A 17,381-nucleotide genomic window follows, 5' to 3' on the forward strand; every position below is an offset into this window, starting at 1 on the left:
CTGATATTTTTAAGACCTGTGCAGAGAGCAAATAACAGAACTTGGAAATAAAAAAAGCAAGAACAAACTTATAAAAGCAAGATTTGTTCTGCAAACTAGACCCATGAGGGCAATATGACAAATCCTACAGTTTTAATCTGACTTTTTCTATGCCGTGAGACTCTCCTCCAACTTTGTCACGATGACTTAAAATAGTATCTTACTTCTGCTCCAAAAGGGATATAGTCTAATTCTAGAAAGACTAATAATAGTTTCGTTTCATTCACTTAAAAAAAAAAAAGGCAAAAAAACCCAATCCAAAACAAAAAAAATGTGCAAAAGAATTTGGAAAAATGGAAGTCAATTGTAATTTAAAAATTACTGCAAATTTCTTTTAGAATATTGCTGTGTTCTGGGAAATTTTGAAAATAGATTTTGCTGTACTCCAAGAATCAGCTATGGGTTTGTTCTGTCCCTACTTGCACACTAAAAATACAGAAACAGTAAATGATACTGTACAATTGAGCAGTACTGTTCTACAGGAACCAAGGCTCAAGGGAATACATCAAAGAAACACTACTGAAGCTGTCTTCATAGCTTTGTCCTTTCTTATTCTTCTGCACGCACATACTCTTTAGATAAATCACCCATTAGATTGTAACATATTGGAAAATTCTATTTTTTGTGGTTAGGTGGAATGTATTACTTTCAAAGCAAAAACTGTAGTAGCTATAGCAACACTGTACTTCTAACTGCACTAGAAATATTGGGCTTCTAAAACCATTTTGGGTGTGTGGTAAAGTTAATCATGGAGATAAGTAGGATGGGGTTTGGCATTTTCAGTTCTTGTAATCAATATTTGATTCATTAGTTTGGCTCTGATTTTTCTTTTTGCCATCTGCTTCCTATTTTGTCAAGCTTGTGATTATTAAGAGTCACCTGATGCCCATCGATGGGCAAGGGGTACAGTTTTAGCTGTAAGGTCTGCATTTTTTTCTAATAGTACTGGCAAAAAGAGAAACAAGATGTAGACTATGTCATGGTACTTTGTGGTTTCTTGGGTTTGGCAAATAATGATCAAGAGCCCCCATTGCACTTGTAGGAAATATATGAACGTGACCTAATGAGTAAAGCACAAAAGCCAGTAGACTCAAAGCATTGTTGTATATGATTCTACTATTTCACTTTTTAGAATATTTTCATTCTCAAAAAAAAAAAAAAATCCTTCAATAAAGTAACAAGATCTTTTATTTTTCTGGTTTTTGTTGAGCTGAGTAAAATATGGCTATGAACATGTAACTTGAGTAAGTTTGGAGGTGGAAGAAATTGTTCATAAAATATTCATTGAAGTCCCTTTTCTTAGTAGGAGATAGCAGTGAGGTTCAAGAACTACTGGAAGGATAACTTGTTCCTTTCTATTCTATTTTTCCACTTTCTGTCTGGCCAACAATTCCTAGTCCAGTATCTTCCCCTCTTGCTGCAGTATTTTCCAATGAAATGCTTTTCCCACTCCGAGTACTGCCTTTTCCCTGGCTTGGAAGTGATGTCCAGGCCAACTGGCAATGACATCTGCTGAAGGCAGAGCACTCCCTCAGGCCAAACAGGATTTGGGCTTGTGGTTCAGGAATTCATGCGTTTCTTCTTGCGGTACAGCAGATGGTCTTGTGGCAGCCCTGGTCCTCCTGACAGCTACACCCCTTTTCTGCCTTTTGTAGGGAGATGTTTTATTCACTGCTTGTGTTGGGACCTAAGTCTAAAAGTAATTGATGAGTATGCACTGCAGCATAGTACTGTGTGTCTATATATGTATTCCCCTGGAAACATGCCTGATGTACAGCTAACAGTTGTGCTTTTGATACAAAAGCCTTTGTTAATTGGGTTATGAAATTACTTCCTTGATGCTGTGTGCTGGAATCTGTGGGACTCATTATTCATAGGCGATGACTATCTTCAGAGAACTTTACTTGCAGCCAAATAATTCTCTTTTAAGTTATTTTACTGATTTAATGTAAACTTACTTTAAATGTGTAGTTTGTGCACTGACTCACCACACATGATTTCCCTTGAATTTCCACAGGCAATATATTTTTAAGGGAAATATATTTAAGTCTTAAATATGTCTAGAAAAATATTCACTTAATTTTGATGGGATGTTCACCACTGTCAAGTGAAAAACTGAGCCAATACTTTGTAATTGGGGAGTGGCATGGTGTAGGTGATCACTATATCCTTAAGTAACTAATAATCCCGTATTCACTGAATATGAATTTTCACTCCATACAAACAGCATTATCATTATTCTCAGCAAGTTATAGTCATGTCTTTGATGGCTTGCAAACAACTGTAGAAACGTCAGGACGATTCAAGCTATGCCTTTTTAAAAAAAATTAAATATTCCCTTTCTTTTACCATGTAGATGGAAAAGGTTGAAGCAGATCTAAGCAGATCAAAATCACTCCGGGAAAAGCAATCCAAAGAATTCTCCTGGCAATTGGAAGAGCTCAAGCAAAGATACGAGCAACAGGTCAGTCAGTTTGCTCCTTCGGGTGGAGGGGAGGAGGGACATCTTTTCGTGCAGGTGTAGGTCAGTTCCTGTGGCAGGCTTAATCCTGTTCTCGCTGTGCGTTGTTGTTCTTTGTATAAAGACAAATTTTATAGGTATGCAGAGTTCATGCGATGGGGGACGGAGGGGGAAGAGTCTACAGAGAAAATATTTTTGTTTCCTCTTTGCAATCCTTTGTAGCTCTGACTCTTTCAAATTGTTTCCCAGGCTTCCAGGTGGCAACACCTATTTTCCTAATGGCCAGATGAAATTATTTAGTGTTATCTGTTTTTCTTGTCAAGAAACAGCTTTTTATTCTTTTTTATCATTTTTAACATGGGGAGTGTTCATATGAATGCTTGTTTTGGCCCACTGATAGTGATTTTCTTTATTGTAATGTAATTTCAGGGTTGGGAAATATTCAGGAAACATTTGGGTGGAGACAAGAAAGTTGTGTTCAGTAGTGTTGTGAAGTGTAAAGGGAAAAAACAGAAATAGAAGCAGGCAAATTATTGCATGATAGACTTGAGAGCTAGGCAGCTGAAACAGCCCATCAAACACTTGGCGTAAGGTGGTGCTTTGTCACGAAACCACAGTGGTGTCTGTTTGGTAACACCTGTTCAAGGATTGAAAAAGTTTTTTTAGCAATGATACAGTTAGTTCATAAGCTTGAAGTTCTCTCTTATCATTGTTTTTGCATGGATATAAGTTTACGTTTCCACCAGGGAAATGTGGTTTCATTTCTGTTTTTCTTCTGTGCTGGTAAGAGGATGAAATACTGCAGTTGGCTTGTGGTACGTGACCTGCTCTGGTCCGTCTGGAAGGGGCTTTTTCAACTAATTAAGGAACGGGATCACTTTGGTAGCTGTTGAGAGACACCTTTGCCTGTGCTTGGGAGGAATGACAGTGTGTTTTGTGCGTGGATCTCAACTTAGATTTGAATCAAAGGGAGTTTGTTGGTTCAGATCAAAGTATTTTCCTTATCCTCACTCAGAGTTGTCAACATTACTAACTGTGTTGTCACCTGACAAAGGTTGAGAAGCTGTCCCTTCTAACAGATACATCTCCACAGGCATTTTGTTTTACTGGGTGCTATTATTTATGATTCTTCTACTTAAGGATTCAGGAGTAGTCCAGGTTGCAGAGATATTGGGGGTTTTTGGGTCGTGGGTTTTGTCTTGCAGGTGACCTCATTTGCCAGAAGAACAGTAAGAATTCTACTTCTCTGTCATGATCTAGTATAATCTCTGGAATAAAAGCTGGAAATCACAAATGCAGTCACTACTATGTCATCATGGCAATAGATTTCCTTCAAATTACTTATTCATGTGAAAGCCATTGCAATAATTGCTTGCATTAAAGGTGAGGAAGTTTGACGTGTCAATTAAAGGACGTACTGAAGGGAGGACGATGGGGTTAGTTGGGCATCCACCTTAAGGTGAATTTTTTTTATGGATTCTTACATTCACATCATTTTAGTGATATGATTAGTTCACTTTTTTCATTACAGTTCTCATAATTTGTGGTGCATCTTTAAAGTCCAAAGTAAGCATTTATTCAAAGATTTTGTTCCGAGGCTTAGGAACACGATCTATAGAGATAAGTACTCATCTGCAGTTCATCAGATGTTATCACAATCCTGTTCCTACCAACAAATGGTAAATTTTTTACTTTCAGTATACATGGCAAGAGCTACCAAACCATAGATACAATCTTCTGCCAAATAATCCGCTGATTTTGCACGCTAAAGGAAAATGATAATGCCTAGTAGCGTCATGGTTTATTTTTTACTTGTTTTCTTGTGTCATCATGCCTATTATATTCAGACCTTCTGGAGAGTGGATCAAAAAAGCCCAAAAACCAAGAAATGAATGCGATACTTAACTTTTTTGGTGAATCTTTTTCCATTAATATTCTGTAACAATGTTGATATTGTGGTAAACATCAGTGAAAGCATTTTCCACTAAGAGGAGATGTTTACTGCTTCACTTTTATTTTGTTTAGGATAACTACTTTTTACTGTAAGAAAGAACAGCTAGATTTTACGAAACATCACTGAAACCCAAGGAAAGGGTTTCAGCACTAAACAGCTAAACAATGAGAGCCTCAGAAGAATTTTCAGAGTAATCCTGCTTATGCCCTTTTTTAAAATCTACTTCTTTTCATACTTCATTTGGAATGTTCTTTGAAAGCTTGCGAACATGAAAAATATGTGACCCTTCCTGCAGATTGCAATGGGTTATCATTGGAAACGACGTTCTTTTTGTATTGTCATTTCAGCAGTACAAAGCTCCTTCAGCCCAGGCACAGCGCGGTATGAGCTCAGTTCTTCCACTCTTAAAATTTCCTTTCAGTAGTTCCAGTTTCTCTTTCTCTGTATTACTCTCTATTTATGCTTCAGAACTTCTAAACCATTTTTAAAGCAGACTTTTCTTTGCCTTGTTTTACTGCATGTTTCTTCGGTAGTTACTTGGGGAGGAATAGGCTGATTTAAACTGTTTAAATAGAGCAGTAAATTAGAATTGGTGGTGCATTTCAGCAGGGCTCTCGCAGACTTCCAGTCAGGAAATAGACACCCAACCAAAAACCTGATACTTTAGTTACCTGAGAAATCAATTGCTTTGAGATGTTCTGCCTCAAGTGTCTGAATCTAATTGTCAAATTGAATTTATACACAAAGGGGAAGAAAATTGGCCTTCAGACACGTTTTGCATAGGTTGGCATGGTGAGTGGCAGGGCTAGCACTGGCAGCGTACTGGACAATGCAGTTGCCGGTGAATTTAATAAGTTGGTGATGATTAAATGAACTGATGTGTTACCCAGTTCTCCAACCTGAGAAACATCTTGGAAGTGTAGGAACTTGAGAGCTGTGGTTTTACCTCTACGTAAATGGTTGCCTGTGCTTCACAGGACTCCCCTTGAATTTTGATTTCAAAGAGATTACTGGTGTGAACATGGACTGTTGGTTGTGGGGCTGAAAGATTGCTCTGCCTACAGATTAGATGTACTGATATATTATATATTGATATTTATCTGATATTTATATCAATAAATAACCTGATATATATTCTGATAATTTATTTTTTTTCCTTGAAAAAGAGTTAGGAAAAAACCATAGAAAACTGAGGCAGTTAATATTTTGTTAACTTTTCAAATGCACTTGAATCCATTAATAAAGCAAAGAAGAAGGTTTGGATCTTGCAGTATTTGGTTTCAGCTCTCACGTGTCACTCCTGGTTCCAGCTTCATCTGATTCAGTCCCACTCTCTTTTGAAGTATCCACTGAGAACACTCTTAGAGAGAAACTGGTGGCTTTTTTTTCTTTAAATATACTTTAGCTCAACTTTGTTCTACTTGCAGCTGTTAGATTTGAAAGTATATTTTGAAGAAAAAAAATAACTTCAGCAGCACCACAGTTCCTATCTGCTGGGAGCAGCTGCTTTCGGCACTTCAAAGCCAGTGGACACCACAGCGAAGGCCTCAGCCTTTCCTGCCTTTGAAATGGTTGCAGTATCTATAGTCGGGCTTTACGGCACCGTCAGCACAGGAAAAAAGGTTGTTTGGTTTTTTGCACCCCCTCCCTTTTTTCTTTTTTCATTTTTGTTTTTTTTTTTTCCCCTCACTTTCTAATTACGTCCTCAGTTTAGCTCAAAATACCTGTGAGGTGTTTCTGCTGAAATCATTTTCCGCAAGCCCAAATGTTTGAAAGAGCATGTGCCCAAACTTTGCAGTAATGGATTTTAGGCAGGCAAATTTGACAGAAAAGTTAATGAATTTGTTTTTTTCCCATATCTGCGTCGGTTGGGCACTTTCTGAGAGCACGTCTCTTGGGGCGAGCTGTGGTGCCGCGGCAGAGTGCTCGTGGTGGAGCAGGGCTTCACGCAGGGATGTTTCGCAGCAGAGTCAAGTATGTACTCACCTTCGTTTCAAGCAGATTGTCATAAATTGTCATGAATGGAACACTTTCAGTGAACTTTTGGAGATCTTAATGTTTAAATGGCATTAGCTTGTCCTTTTCTAAAAGAAAAAAATTACAGTAATAGATCACTATGATCACCATTACATCCATTTTTTGCTATAAACAGTTGCTGAAATGCTATTACTGAGTGAGTGTGAAAAAATTGAGATACAAGATTAATAAGAGAGCCAAAGCGTATGAAACTTCATTTTCCTAGCAGGGAGAACATGGTATGAAAAAGTTGATGAATTATTGCAATAGGAGGATAGTGTTACTTCCTGAGTTACGGACATACTTTCTGAGATTAGATGCCATTAGATGAATGTCTAAATAAGCCTTTTGTTTTGGTTCGTCTTTTCTTTAATAGTGTTTATTCCATTTTAAAATAATAATTATTCATGCTTCCATAGCAAAGTGGAAAGCTATTACGTGATAGCTGAAGAATCTCCCCATATCTCAGGAAATCCTTTCTTGCGACATTTATTGTTGGGTTCTGACTTCTGTAAAACTTGTGAAGGAATAATTAGCGTTGTTGTCTTGTCCTGTTTAGCCAAATAGGAAAGAAACAGAACACCTTCAGAAATATTTTACTGGGTATTTAACAAAATCACTTTGAAATCATGTTAAAGATGAGAGAAATAGTCTACACTTTTAAGTTGGGAGCAAGACAAAGATGTGCTTGAGCTTAAATATGCCTTTTTATATTAAAGAAGGAGAGGTAAAGAAGTGCAGAATCAGCTGGTTAAAAGTGAAAAAAAGCATGGCTGTAATCTTACCTGCCAGCAGCAAGGACAAGTATCCAAGGTAGTGTTGGGAAGTTGTTCTTCTTTTAGCAGTGTGCTGGAGCAGAGGAAAATATTTTTAGGAGGAGGGGAAGAATATTCTTTAGATCTTTCTGTGTGTCTTGTCTTTCATAACTTCCTAGTGAGGTTAATTTAAAGAAAAGAGTGAGGTTATCTCAGGTAAAATACGAATTTTGTAATCACAACCATTGTTTTTACACGTAAGTGTATATATTTAAAAACAAACATCTCAGTGCTAGGAGTGCCATTTAATATTAAGGTTCCAAGCACAATCTCATGCTCGGTTGCTTAAAAAAATTCTGAAGTGTCATTTAGATTAACATTTAATGGTTGGGCATCTCCCCTGCTAATTTTCAGCTGTTTAACTTTGTGCCAAGAGATTTCACCAGTGTTTGGATGATCAAGGCTGAGATGATGTTGTTTTGCTTTTGCTTAAAATTGTAGCGATAATTCCTTGAAATGCTGCGGGTAGGGTATTTTTGACCTGGGTGTGTTTTTATCTGAAGGTGTAGGGTATTTTTGACCTGCATGTGTTTTTTATTTTTCCCTTGAAGACCTACTCAAGTGTATTTAGGTAACAAACATTGCTTAATTCAGATGTTCAAGAGTTTAGCAGCTAAATGTTCTGAAGAGTCTCACTGAGGATTTCCATGTCCTCTCTGGGAAATGGAGCCAGAACAGTTTGTGTATGAAAGAGCAGCGTAAAGGCTGTGACCTCGTGAGAGAGAGGAGAAAATACAGCGTAGGTAAGGAATAGAGTAAAAAGTGAGGATTAAGCATTAAACCAAGACACTGCTGTGACTTGGGGATGGGACTTGGAAAGGAAGCTCCTCATGGAAAATAAATACTGTCTGTGAAAAGAATTTGTGAGTGGCTCTGAAAAGCCCATGCAATGGAGCCTAGAGCTATTTAGGCTGAGAAATGTCATTTAGTCCCATGGATCGGGAGCACTGGGGAGGCAAGTCCTGCAGAAGGGATCAGTCGGAGGGGTGGTGTGGGCTGAAGGATCCATTGAGCATGAGTTGGCTCTCCAGGAGCCAGCGTTCCTTATTACCTCCTGCTTTAACCGTGGCCACTCTGCCTGTCTAAGATAGGAAGGAGGGAGGATAGATGCTGCTTCTACGTTGAATGCATTGAGTTTACAGTCCTATCGTGTTTATTTGGCATATTACTTCTACCTCAATTGATCTTCCAGCTGGTGGTCTTGTCTTCAGAACTGCTACAAACATCATCAGTCCTATCATGAGACACAATCACCATACGTGCTCCTTAAACACTGGCTCCAGTGTCATGCTCAAGCCTTCAGAGGCATTCAGCTGGACACACTAACTGAGATGACAAGTTTAACATTCAGCTTGCTTTGTCCCTCTACCTTTTGTCAGTTAAGAGTTCCTGCCACTGCACTTAAATCTAGCTTTTCTTCTGGCCTCATTCTTCCTTTTCTGATTCTTCTAGCTTCTTTTTGACCAATCTGTTACCCACTTGAGTGAAGAAAACATTTCCAAAGGCATGCTTGAAATACGGTATTCCTCAAACAGACTAATGTTCCAGGCATTTCTTAGCTGTACTTTAAAGAGTCCAGTTATATTCAGAGGTTCACGATCCATTTTTAGTATGCTGGTTTAGTTATAAGGACACAGTCTTTGTAAAAAGCTTTGTTCCTCTCCTCTTTGTCTGTAGCCTAAGATAATTGAAATACAGTCTGTTCTTGCATGGAGGCCAAATGAGCACGTTAGCAGAAGCTCTAAATTTTTCATGTCATCAGCAACAAGCTGCATAAATTTCATTTAATAAATTAATCTAGGATGCATAAATGTTTCCTTTGAACCATCGTAACACACAGATGAATGCCATTTGCGCAGAATATCTGAGGAGTAGTTTCTTCAATCATCAACACCAACTTTTCACTTTATGATAGAGCTAAAACTCACAAATGGGAAAAGGATACGAATTTAACCTCCAAGAGAGCGTGGGTGGAAATCTTCTCGCTGTACCATTGCTGTTTACAGAATTGTTAACCAGACAGATGGGTATTTACACTGTCTCCTTCAGGCATCTAACTTGTGTGTGATTCAGAGTTAAAAGCCTGAGCTCCCTGTATAGTCAACAGAATCAACTTTGGGGGGAGGAGGGAGAGGGGAGACGATTCCAGGAACATAAACTGGTGCCTGCAGTAAATAGCAAGTCAGGCTGCGAACGCCTGTGAAGTCAGTTCTCAGTGTTCAAAGAAGGTCCTTGGATAAACTGAATCCCTAAACAAAGACAATGTACAGTAAATTCTGTACCAGAGCTTGCTACAAACAGGCGTTTGCAGTGACTCAAGATATATTAGTCTGAAAGAAATGTTTCTGTTTGCAGACTGCATTGGCTTTACGGGGCAGGTGGGCTGGGGAGGGGAGTGGGACCTCCTGATGTTCATCACGGCGCTAAGTGTGGTTTAACCCCAGGGATGCAGCTTCATTTCCAGTATGGTGGTGATTCAAAACCGAATTTACTCATGGCAGGAGGATTGGGAAGATAGGAGGATTGAGGTGAGGTTTGTGCTGCCCATGCTTTAAAAATATTAGAATTCTGGAAGGCCTTTGTAAGTAAAAAATTTTCAGATCGGGTATATAATTTTATATACATAGTGAGACCACTCAGGTATATTGTTGCAGTGGGGAGGATAAATCAAACTGCAGTTTGGCTAACAGACCAGCTTGTCTCTTTTCGGGAATTTCTTGCAATTCTTAGTTTGCAGTTCAAATACAGTTATTAGTGGTTGATTATAAGGTGAAGTATAACAGAAACACAGTCATGCCGATTAAATTATTGTAGCCTGCAATGAAATAGAAAGTAAAATGCATTTGCTATGCATGTACATTACCCTATATGTATTTGCTACTTCAGTGGTAATATATGGTTCTGCACTGATGTATTTTTCACTGTCCCATTTGCCCTCGGCTCATTACAGCCCTTTTATCTTGGGAGTACTTTGTGTTCCAAATTATAGCAAAATCTGAAAAAAATGTGTACTTTTAAAATCCATTTAATTTATCTGCTGCAAAGTAGTTCTGGTATGCTCCCTTGCCTTGCAGTGAAGATTCCTCTTTTCTACCCAAAGTTATGCTAAGCCAGAGCCCAGCATGATTAATACTCGATCCTCCAGCCTGTTATATCAGATTACTTTTAGAAGCAGTGTATTTGCAGAGATGGGTAATCCCCATATCCTCATGAAACACGCACGTTTGTTTATAGGCTTAAGAGACAGAAAACGCTAGATTTTACCAGAGTTGTTATTTGGGGATAGATCATGTGCCACATGCTGTGCTGGGCAGAGGTTAGGGCTGGTTTTGAGCAGAGTAATGATAATGAAGACACCTGATTTACAAACACTCTGAAATGCTTATAAGATAGACTTGCTGAAAAAGAGACGTGCTATATGCGTGCTGTAGGAGTGAGTTTAGTTCAGTTCTTTGCCATGACGTGTGTAACTTATTGGTGGCTTCTCCAGCCTTCAGTTCGGTCATGCCAAAACAGCACTAATAAAATCATCCTGCCATGCAGAACTGTATTTTATGTAGGTGTTACTTACAATATTTCTGGAATGGTGGACATAAATTTACATGAATTTTCATACTTTGGTGTCAAATATTTATTGTAGCAGCTACATTTTTCAAAGAGGTAGTGAGCTAACTAATTTCCTTTCCCTCCTTTGGGGACTATAAAAAGAGTTTCAAAGGCATACTTGTTCTTGAGAACAAGTCAAAATTGTTCTAAAATTGAAAAGCCTAAACTTAGTGTGTGATGTAAAAGCAAAAACTGGATAGTAGAAGGTCTTGTCTATATTAGGGACTTTAAAAAGGTATTTGCTGACGTTGATTATTTGGCTTCTGAAAATATCTTTTTCAATCAGCAGGCTATTTACTGTAGATCTTTGTCCTTCAGATGTACAAACTGAACCAGCATTAACAGCAGCATGATTTCACTTTGTCTTCATTAGATTGTCTCCTGGTTTAGCAGGTTGTTCTAAAGCACCTCCACATTCAGGCGCGGTTAGGTCTGCCTGCGTTAAAGGTCATAGCAGCTGAGGTTGCCGGTGTCCTGTGTAGGGTGGGCATGATCTATGTTGCCCGATTCGTTTGGCAGTTTCCATCTGTGTGTATATTTATGCTAGTGAATAGCAAAAGATGGTCACAGTTCTTGGATTAATCTGGTTTTAGCTTTTTCTTAAAAATTTTGTCTTCTCTTTTCTCCTCTCTGCAAGAGTAAATAAACGTTAAATTTCAGTTAAAAGCAGAAATTTAAAAGTAAATTATGTAATTCTAGTGATGGCTTAGTAAATCAGCTGTTGGCTGTTGTCTTGAATATGGTTCTATCATACTGGTGCGGAAAGAATTAAAAAACAAAGAATTCATGTACAAGGAGATCATAATTTTAAAATACTTGTGTTACTTGGTAATAAGTGTTTCACAGTAGGAACGGCTATGTGGGGTCAGACAGTCCTGCTTGTTTTAGTGCCAGGCCATGGCTGGAGCTGGGAACAGATGCGCAGAGAAGAGAATGAGAGATTTTCATCTTTGGGAGGGCAAAATGAGGAAACATCTAAGCCACAATGAATACAATCTGATTATGGTAATAGGACGCACACTATTATTTAATGAATGTATCTTTTCAGTGTCGCCCCTGATTCCCATTGTGTGAATATCGTGTTGCTTGTCTGTCTGAAATGTATAGCACCTAAAGCTGTCTGTCTTCTAGGCACTTATGTACTGGATTTGAGCGGACATTTTAATGTAATCTGATGAAGTGCTAGCATCTAGGGGTAGATACAGAAAGATCTCAACACGATACAATTTTTAAAGGAGGTGGTTTTGTTATATCATTCATAAAGGCGCTCTCTACCTCAAAGAAGAGACAGAATCCATACTGATTTATGAAGAATTAATATAGTTTTCATGCAGCTTCCTGGGATGAAGAATTCCTGTTGTTGCTGCAAAACAGCACGGTTTGTTTTTTTCCTTTTGTTGGTATACATTAATTCTTTTTCCTTTTAAATAACCCCAACAACAATACAAGAATGAGAGAGGGAGGAGTAGCAGAGAAACCGTAGTGCTTGGCAGCAGTTCTGAGGAGAAGAGGAGGTTGAGTGAGTGTTCACCAGGGCAGTCGAATAGCTACTCAGTCACTTCACGTTATTTGTACAGGAATGCACGTTTTGTGGGTTACAAATGTGGGGTACTTGTTAATAATCATTAGGGAAGATGGGTTTTCTACGTCTTTGAACTTGAGGGAAGAAAATGCTCTCGTCCCCATCCTTTCTCTCCTCTCCTTTCCTGTCTCTCCACCGCCGCTCCCTGCCAGAAACCTCTAAAAAGCAAACCAAAACCATCATGGGGAATCCTTTGCTTTAAGCGGTGAGGGTTTTTTCTTCAACAAATTTGCCTTTTATAAAACACCTCTCCTCACGCTGCCATCCTTTCTGTTTCCACATAGCAGACTGGGGGACGCCCCTCCTGCATGCAGAAGGACCGATCTCTTTTAGCTCTTCCCACCTCTTAAATTCAAAAACGTGGTCTATAACATAAATGCTGTAGGTGAAGAGGCTACTAAATAAATCTTTAATGACTTTGGTTGGGTAAACTGGTGACGTACATGTGTACCGTGTAACTGGTTGAAGAAGCAGGATCTGTCCCTTGCCCCCTTCCAGCACACATTCCCTGCCTGCTGCCGTTTCTCGTCTTCAGTTAAAGTGAAAACCTAAATAACTGAATTTCCCCACACCAGACTGTCTTACACCAGACTGTCTTATGCCAGTCCTTGCATGGCACAGCCAGCTGAAAATCTGGTAATTAAGAAAAGAAAATGTTTGACTAAAAAGACCTCTTGTGTTGACACTATTTCTTTTTAATCAGGTCTGATTTATGAAAAACCGCTAAACATTCTTTCCCATAACTCAGTCAAAGCCTTTAAAATTATTTTAGGGAGGAAGAATTCTTTCATTTAGGCACACGAAGGACACCGATAGCATCTGAAAAGAAACCGGTTTTGTACGCAAACCTTCTGCAAAAACCTGACTTAAAGAACTTTGTGTAAGGATCCCAGGCCCAGTACAGATAATGTGTGCCTCCTGGGGGGTGAACTCCTTCAGGGACTTCAGACGTCTATTAATGAGCTCTTTGGTATTATTAAATAATGTAGAAATGTTAAACTGTAGAATATTGCATCTGTTCTACTTGCTCCGTTTTCAGAAGGATGCTCCTGGCTGCAGCACGGATGACACATTTTACTTTAAAACTCGGAATACGCTGGTCTGTAGTTTGAGAAAATGGGGTTTTTTTTTTACTTTGCTTCAAATTTTAAACCCGAAAGCCAAGCAAAGAGCTAATATTATTCCAGAATTGAATGCTACAGCTTTAAGATAAGGTGCCGGGGCGCTCTCGGCGCACACACAGCCGGCTCCTCCCGTTGGCTTTTTTTCTCACGCTGAAAATAACCCACCATATTCATGATAAGAGCATTTTTTTTTTTTTCCCTTTTCCCCCCTCTCCGAAATCCACCAAAACTGAAGAAAAATCCAAGTGACTGTTCTTAGCAGCTGTGTGGCCCGGAGTTCAGTGGGGAAGCGGCTTCCTGCCGTCCCTATTCATCACCTGCTTCAAAGGCAGCCTGGCTGCTCCAGTGTGCAGGCCAGGTAGGGTGCCATTGTGCGCAGGCGGGGAGGATTAGTATCAAAGCTGCGGCAACCAGGCCCTTGGTCTCGGGCTGCCATTCAGGCTAGCGGGGAGAGGCTAAGACTGGCCAAGGTCACAGCATCCAGTGTGGTGCGGACTGGGAAAGGATCCTGAGAATAGAGGGCTTCTTATGAAATCATGGTGCAAGCTTGCAGCACAGCAGGTGCCCTTCTGGAACACATACATCTGTTTATGTTGGGATAGCGTAGCTGACAACGGGATAATAGAGCTTTGTTTTTTATCATTTTCTTTCTTTTTTTATTAAAAAAAGAAAACAACTGTATATACAACAGCGTTGAGGAATATTGAAGGAAGAGCTTTCGCTTTGGAAATCATAAAGAAATCTTTAAAAGATTTAGTAGCTGGGCTGGGGGGGTTGTGTGTGTATACTTAAGCGAAGGGGAGAGCAGGCTGCCTATTAACCATTTAGGATCCTCAGCCCTGCTGATGAGCAGCAGCAGGGTATGGGGGGACCGTGCGCAGAATACGACAATGCAATTTCTTTTTTTTGTACGCTCCGACATTTGTACCAACAAATTGGTTAAGGATGCGCTGGATTTGCTCGGTTGTCTCCATTGTTGGAATTGTCTGGAGGAATTCTGTCACGCTAACAGTGGCTTTTTAAAAGGTGAGGTAATAGTGACGTAAAAATAAAATTGCCAACTTGATGAAATTAAGGGGAAAATTAAGCTGTAGACGAGTTGTCATGACGACAAGGATGTTCTATTGATGAACTGTACTCCTCACTGTCCAATCAGATAGTGGAGCTGAAGCTGGAGCATGAACAGGAGAAGACGCACCTATTCCAGCAGCACAACGCAGAGAAGGACTGCCTGGTCCGAGACCATGAACGGGAAATCGAGAAACTGGAAAAACAGCTTCGCGCTGCCATGGCAGAGCACGAGAGTAAAACTCAAGAATGCAGGAAACGAGACGGGCAGGTAATGATCAATAATGTTTGAAAGGCGTACGCTTACTAGAAAATGCTAATAATTAGTGTTTCCTGTTTGCCAGCATTGTTGGTGATGCACGCTGTGTGAGCATTTGCGAAACTGGCACGTAAACGTGATTTTGTTTTTCTTTTTTGGGTTTTTTTTTCCCGCTTTCCCCCCTCCCTTCCCACTGTTGAATAGGGCTTTAACTGCAAAAACCACAGGTAGCCAGATTAAAAATCCCATGGTGCGCTATAACTCGGCCTATTTATAATCTTGTCTCATTTTCTTTCATGATGGATTTGTTTAAGAAAAAAAGGTATCTGTTCTTCTCTCCCCCCCCAGCCCTCACACTCACCCCTCCTTTTCTCCTTCCTGGGCAAATCCATATGAATTATATCTGCTTCATTCGTATGCTTTTTTTGTTTTAAATCTCTGCAGGTAACTCACAAATGGCTTTATTTCATTTTGCTCATGTCTTTTTGTTTCAGTTTTGTATTCTAGATTTGCATTGTGTGTTTGGCTACGTATGTCGGATATTTGATAAGATGATGTGGGTTTGGGGTCGCTTACCATCACGTTTATTTTCCTCTACACACACGCACCCCTCCCATCCTCCATCTCTGTGGTCACTGTTGGAAGCCATTTGGCAGAATAACCCCCAGCTGGGGTAGCATTTGACTCTTCAAACTTCTGGATGAAATGCGCACTGTCAGCATGGAAAATGATCTTTATGAGTTTTCAGTTCAAAAAACATCTTATTGCATTTTTTAAATATATTTTGTAAGGATGGCATGGTGTATTTTCCTAAGAGCCTATATTAAAAAGGCCTGCAATGGCAATATTTAAAAAATTAAGGTGATTTTGTAGTTTAAAGAGTATTCAGAAAATAATCTTTACTAATCAGCATTAGAATTACTTATCATGCATGGATTATTTTATACCAAAACTGGACATTTTGGTAAGGCATCTTTAACGACATACGTTTTCCGCGCACCACCGCCTTCCCTATGAGATGCGAGATGTAAGGCTCTGACATTGAGGCATTTTCACTTTACTTTCCTGTAGACTAGAAGGCTGTGTCTTTTACTGGCAGCCATAATGTAGCTAAGTGAAATTGAATGTTTAATTTTTAAATTAATTTTTTTTGTTACCTTTGGATGACTCGGACTCTATCGAAATCTGGCTTAAGTAAGTCTATTGGAAAACAAATGGCTTGTTGGGGGAGGATGAGGGATATATTGCAGAGCCAGGACTTATTTCTCCATTTCCACCATTATGGTTTTCCAAGGAAAACAAGAGATACTTTTGTGAGAACGCTTGGGAAGAGGATATTCAGGTGGCTTCTGAAAAATTAAACATTGCCCTTTAGTCTCCACTTTATTGTAAGAGCGAACAAAGACTTAAATTGTTAAAGGGGTTGGTTTTTATCGTTGCATTTTTTTTCTTTGGGCCAAGATAGATGCATCTTAACTATATAGCTATTTGCGAGTGCCTTTTCAAAGTTGTATCGTCCTCTCACCTGCACTCCTGATGTTGTGTTTGTGTGCAAAGGCAGAGCTGTGGCACTCAGGTTATAAAACAGTTTTAGAGTTATATATAGAATTATTCTGTCTACAGGCCAGCGTTCATTACAATTATTGTATTGCTCTGTATCACACCGAATACAAAGGTAAAGGGACTATCTTAAGCAAATTCAGAGAATCTGGGAGGTGTCTTGTAAGTATATTGCTCTATTTGGTTCTGTTGTGGGTCATTTCTGGCAAAGATTGGAGCTCAAAGTTTGCTTGTGCTTTCTATTTGCAGTGGGATATTTAATGCTACTACAGGTGCTATGTAGAAAGCTGGAAATTATCGCAGCTATTAGGAAAATCTGAACAGTCTGAACAGCAAAAACTTTGGCCTTTTTACAGGGCTTTTCTTTGTAGTTTGAATATTCCTAAACAGTGATTCGAACATTGCTGCCATGAGAATGACATGTAAATCAGGGAAGAAAATGCGGTTGCCTTTGACTGGAAGAGCTGTTGTTTATTTAAATTCTAGTAAGAATCTATCAGCTTTCAAGGATGCATATTTTTTCCGTTTTGGAAAATAAATCATTCTTCGTTCCTTCCTCGGTCTTTGTATTAGAATTCGCTTTTGTCTTTGCACTGAGCTCAACACTGGTGTTTATTATGAAATTATGGCACATATTTTTAATAAAATTTTTTAATCTTTGCATATGTTTACTAAAATGCGTGTTTTGGACATCTAACGTGACTAATGGCCAAGGTCCTTTATGAAACATTTGGCAGTCTCTTAACAAAGATATCACAGTGATTTAATGAGTTTATGTAGACATAGCTTTTAAAAACCTGTTAAAATTGAACCACGTTTGACAGCAGTAATTTTTAGGACTGCTTTATATTACAGTGAAGGTGCGATGAAACAGGAGAAGAGGCCATTTTGCTTCGC

The 17,381-nt window shown here is 39.2% G+C and overlaps 1 protein-coding gene across 2 annotated transcripts in view; it reads left to right on the plus strand.

Annotated features, from left to right (window-relative positions):
• Positions 1-17,381, plus strand: part of CEP112 (centrosomal protein 112) — a 173,716-nt gene that overhangs the window by 67,676 nt on the left and 88,659 nt on the right. For both annotated transcript variants that reach the window (XM_059828064.1, XM_059828063.1), the window contains exons 19-20: positions 2,396-2,503; positions 14,754-14,936. In XM_059828064.1, the coding sequence (XP_059684047.1) occupies positions 2,396-2,503; positions 14,754-14,936 (291 nt within the window). The remainder of the gene's footprint in view (positions 1-2,395; positions 2,504-14,753; positions 14,937-17,381) is intronic.

Source organism: Gavia stellata, chromosome 22 (assembly GCF_030936135.1).
Source record: "Gavia stellata isolate bGavSte3 chromosome 22, bGavSte3.hap2, whole genome shotgun sequence".
NCBI classification, from domain to species: Eukaryota; Metazoa; Chordata; class Aves; order Gaviiformes; family Gaviidae; genus Gavia; species Gavia stellata.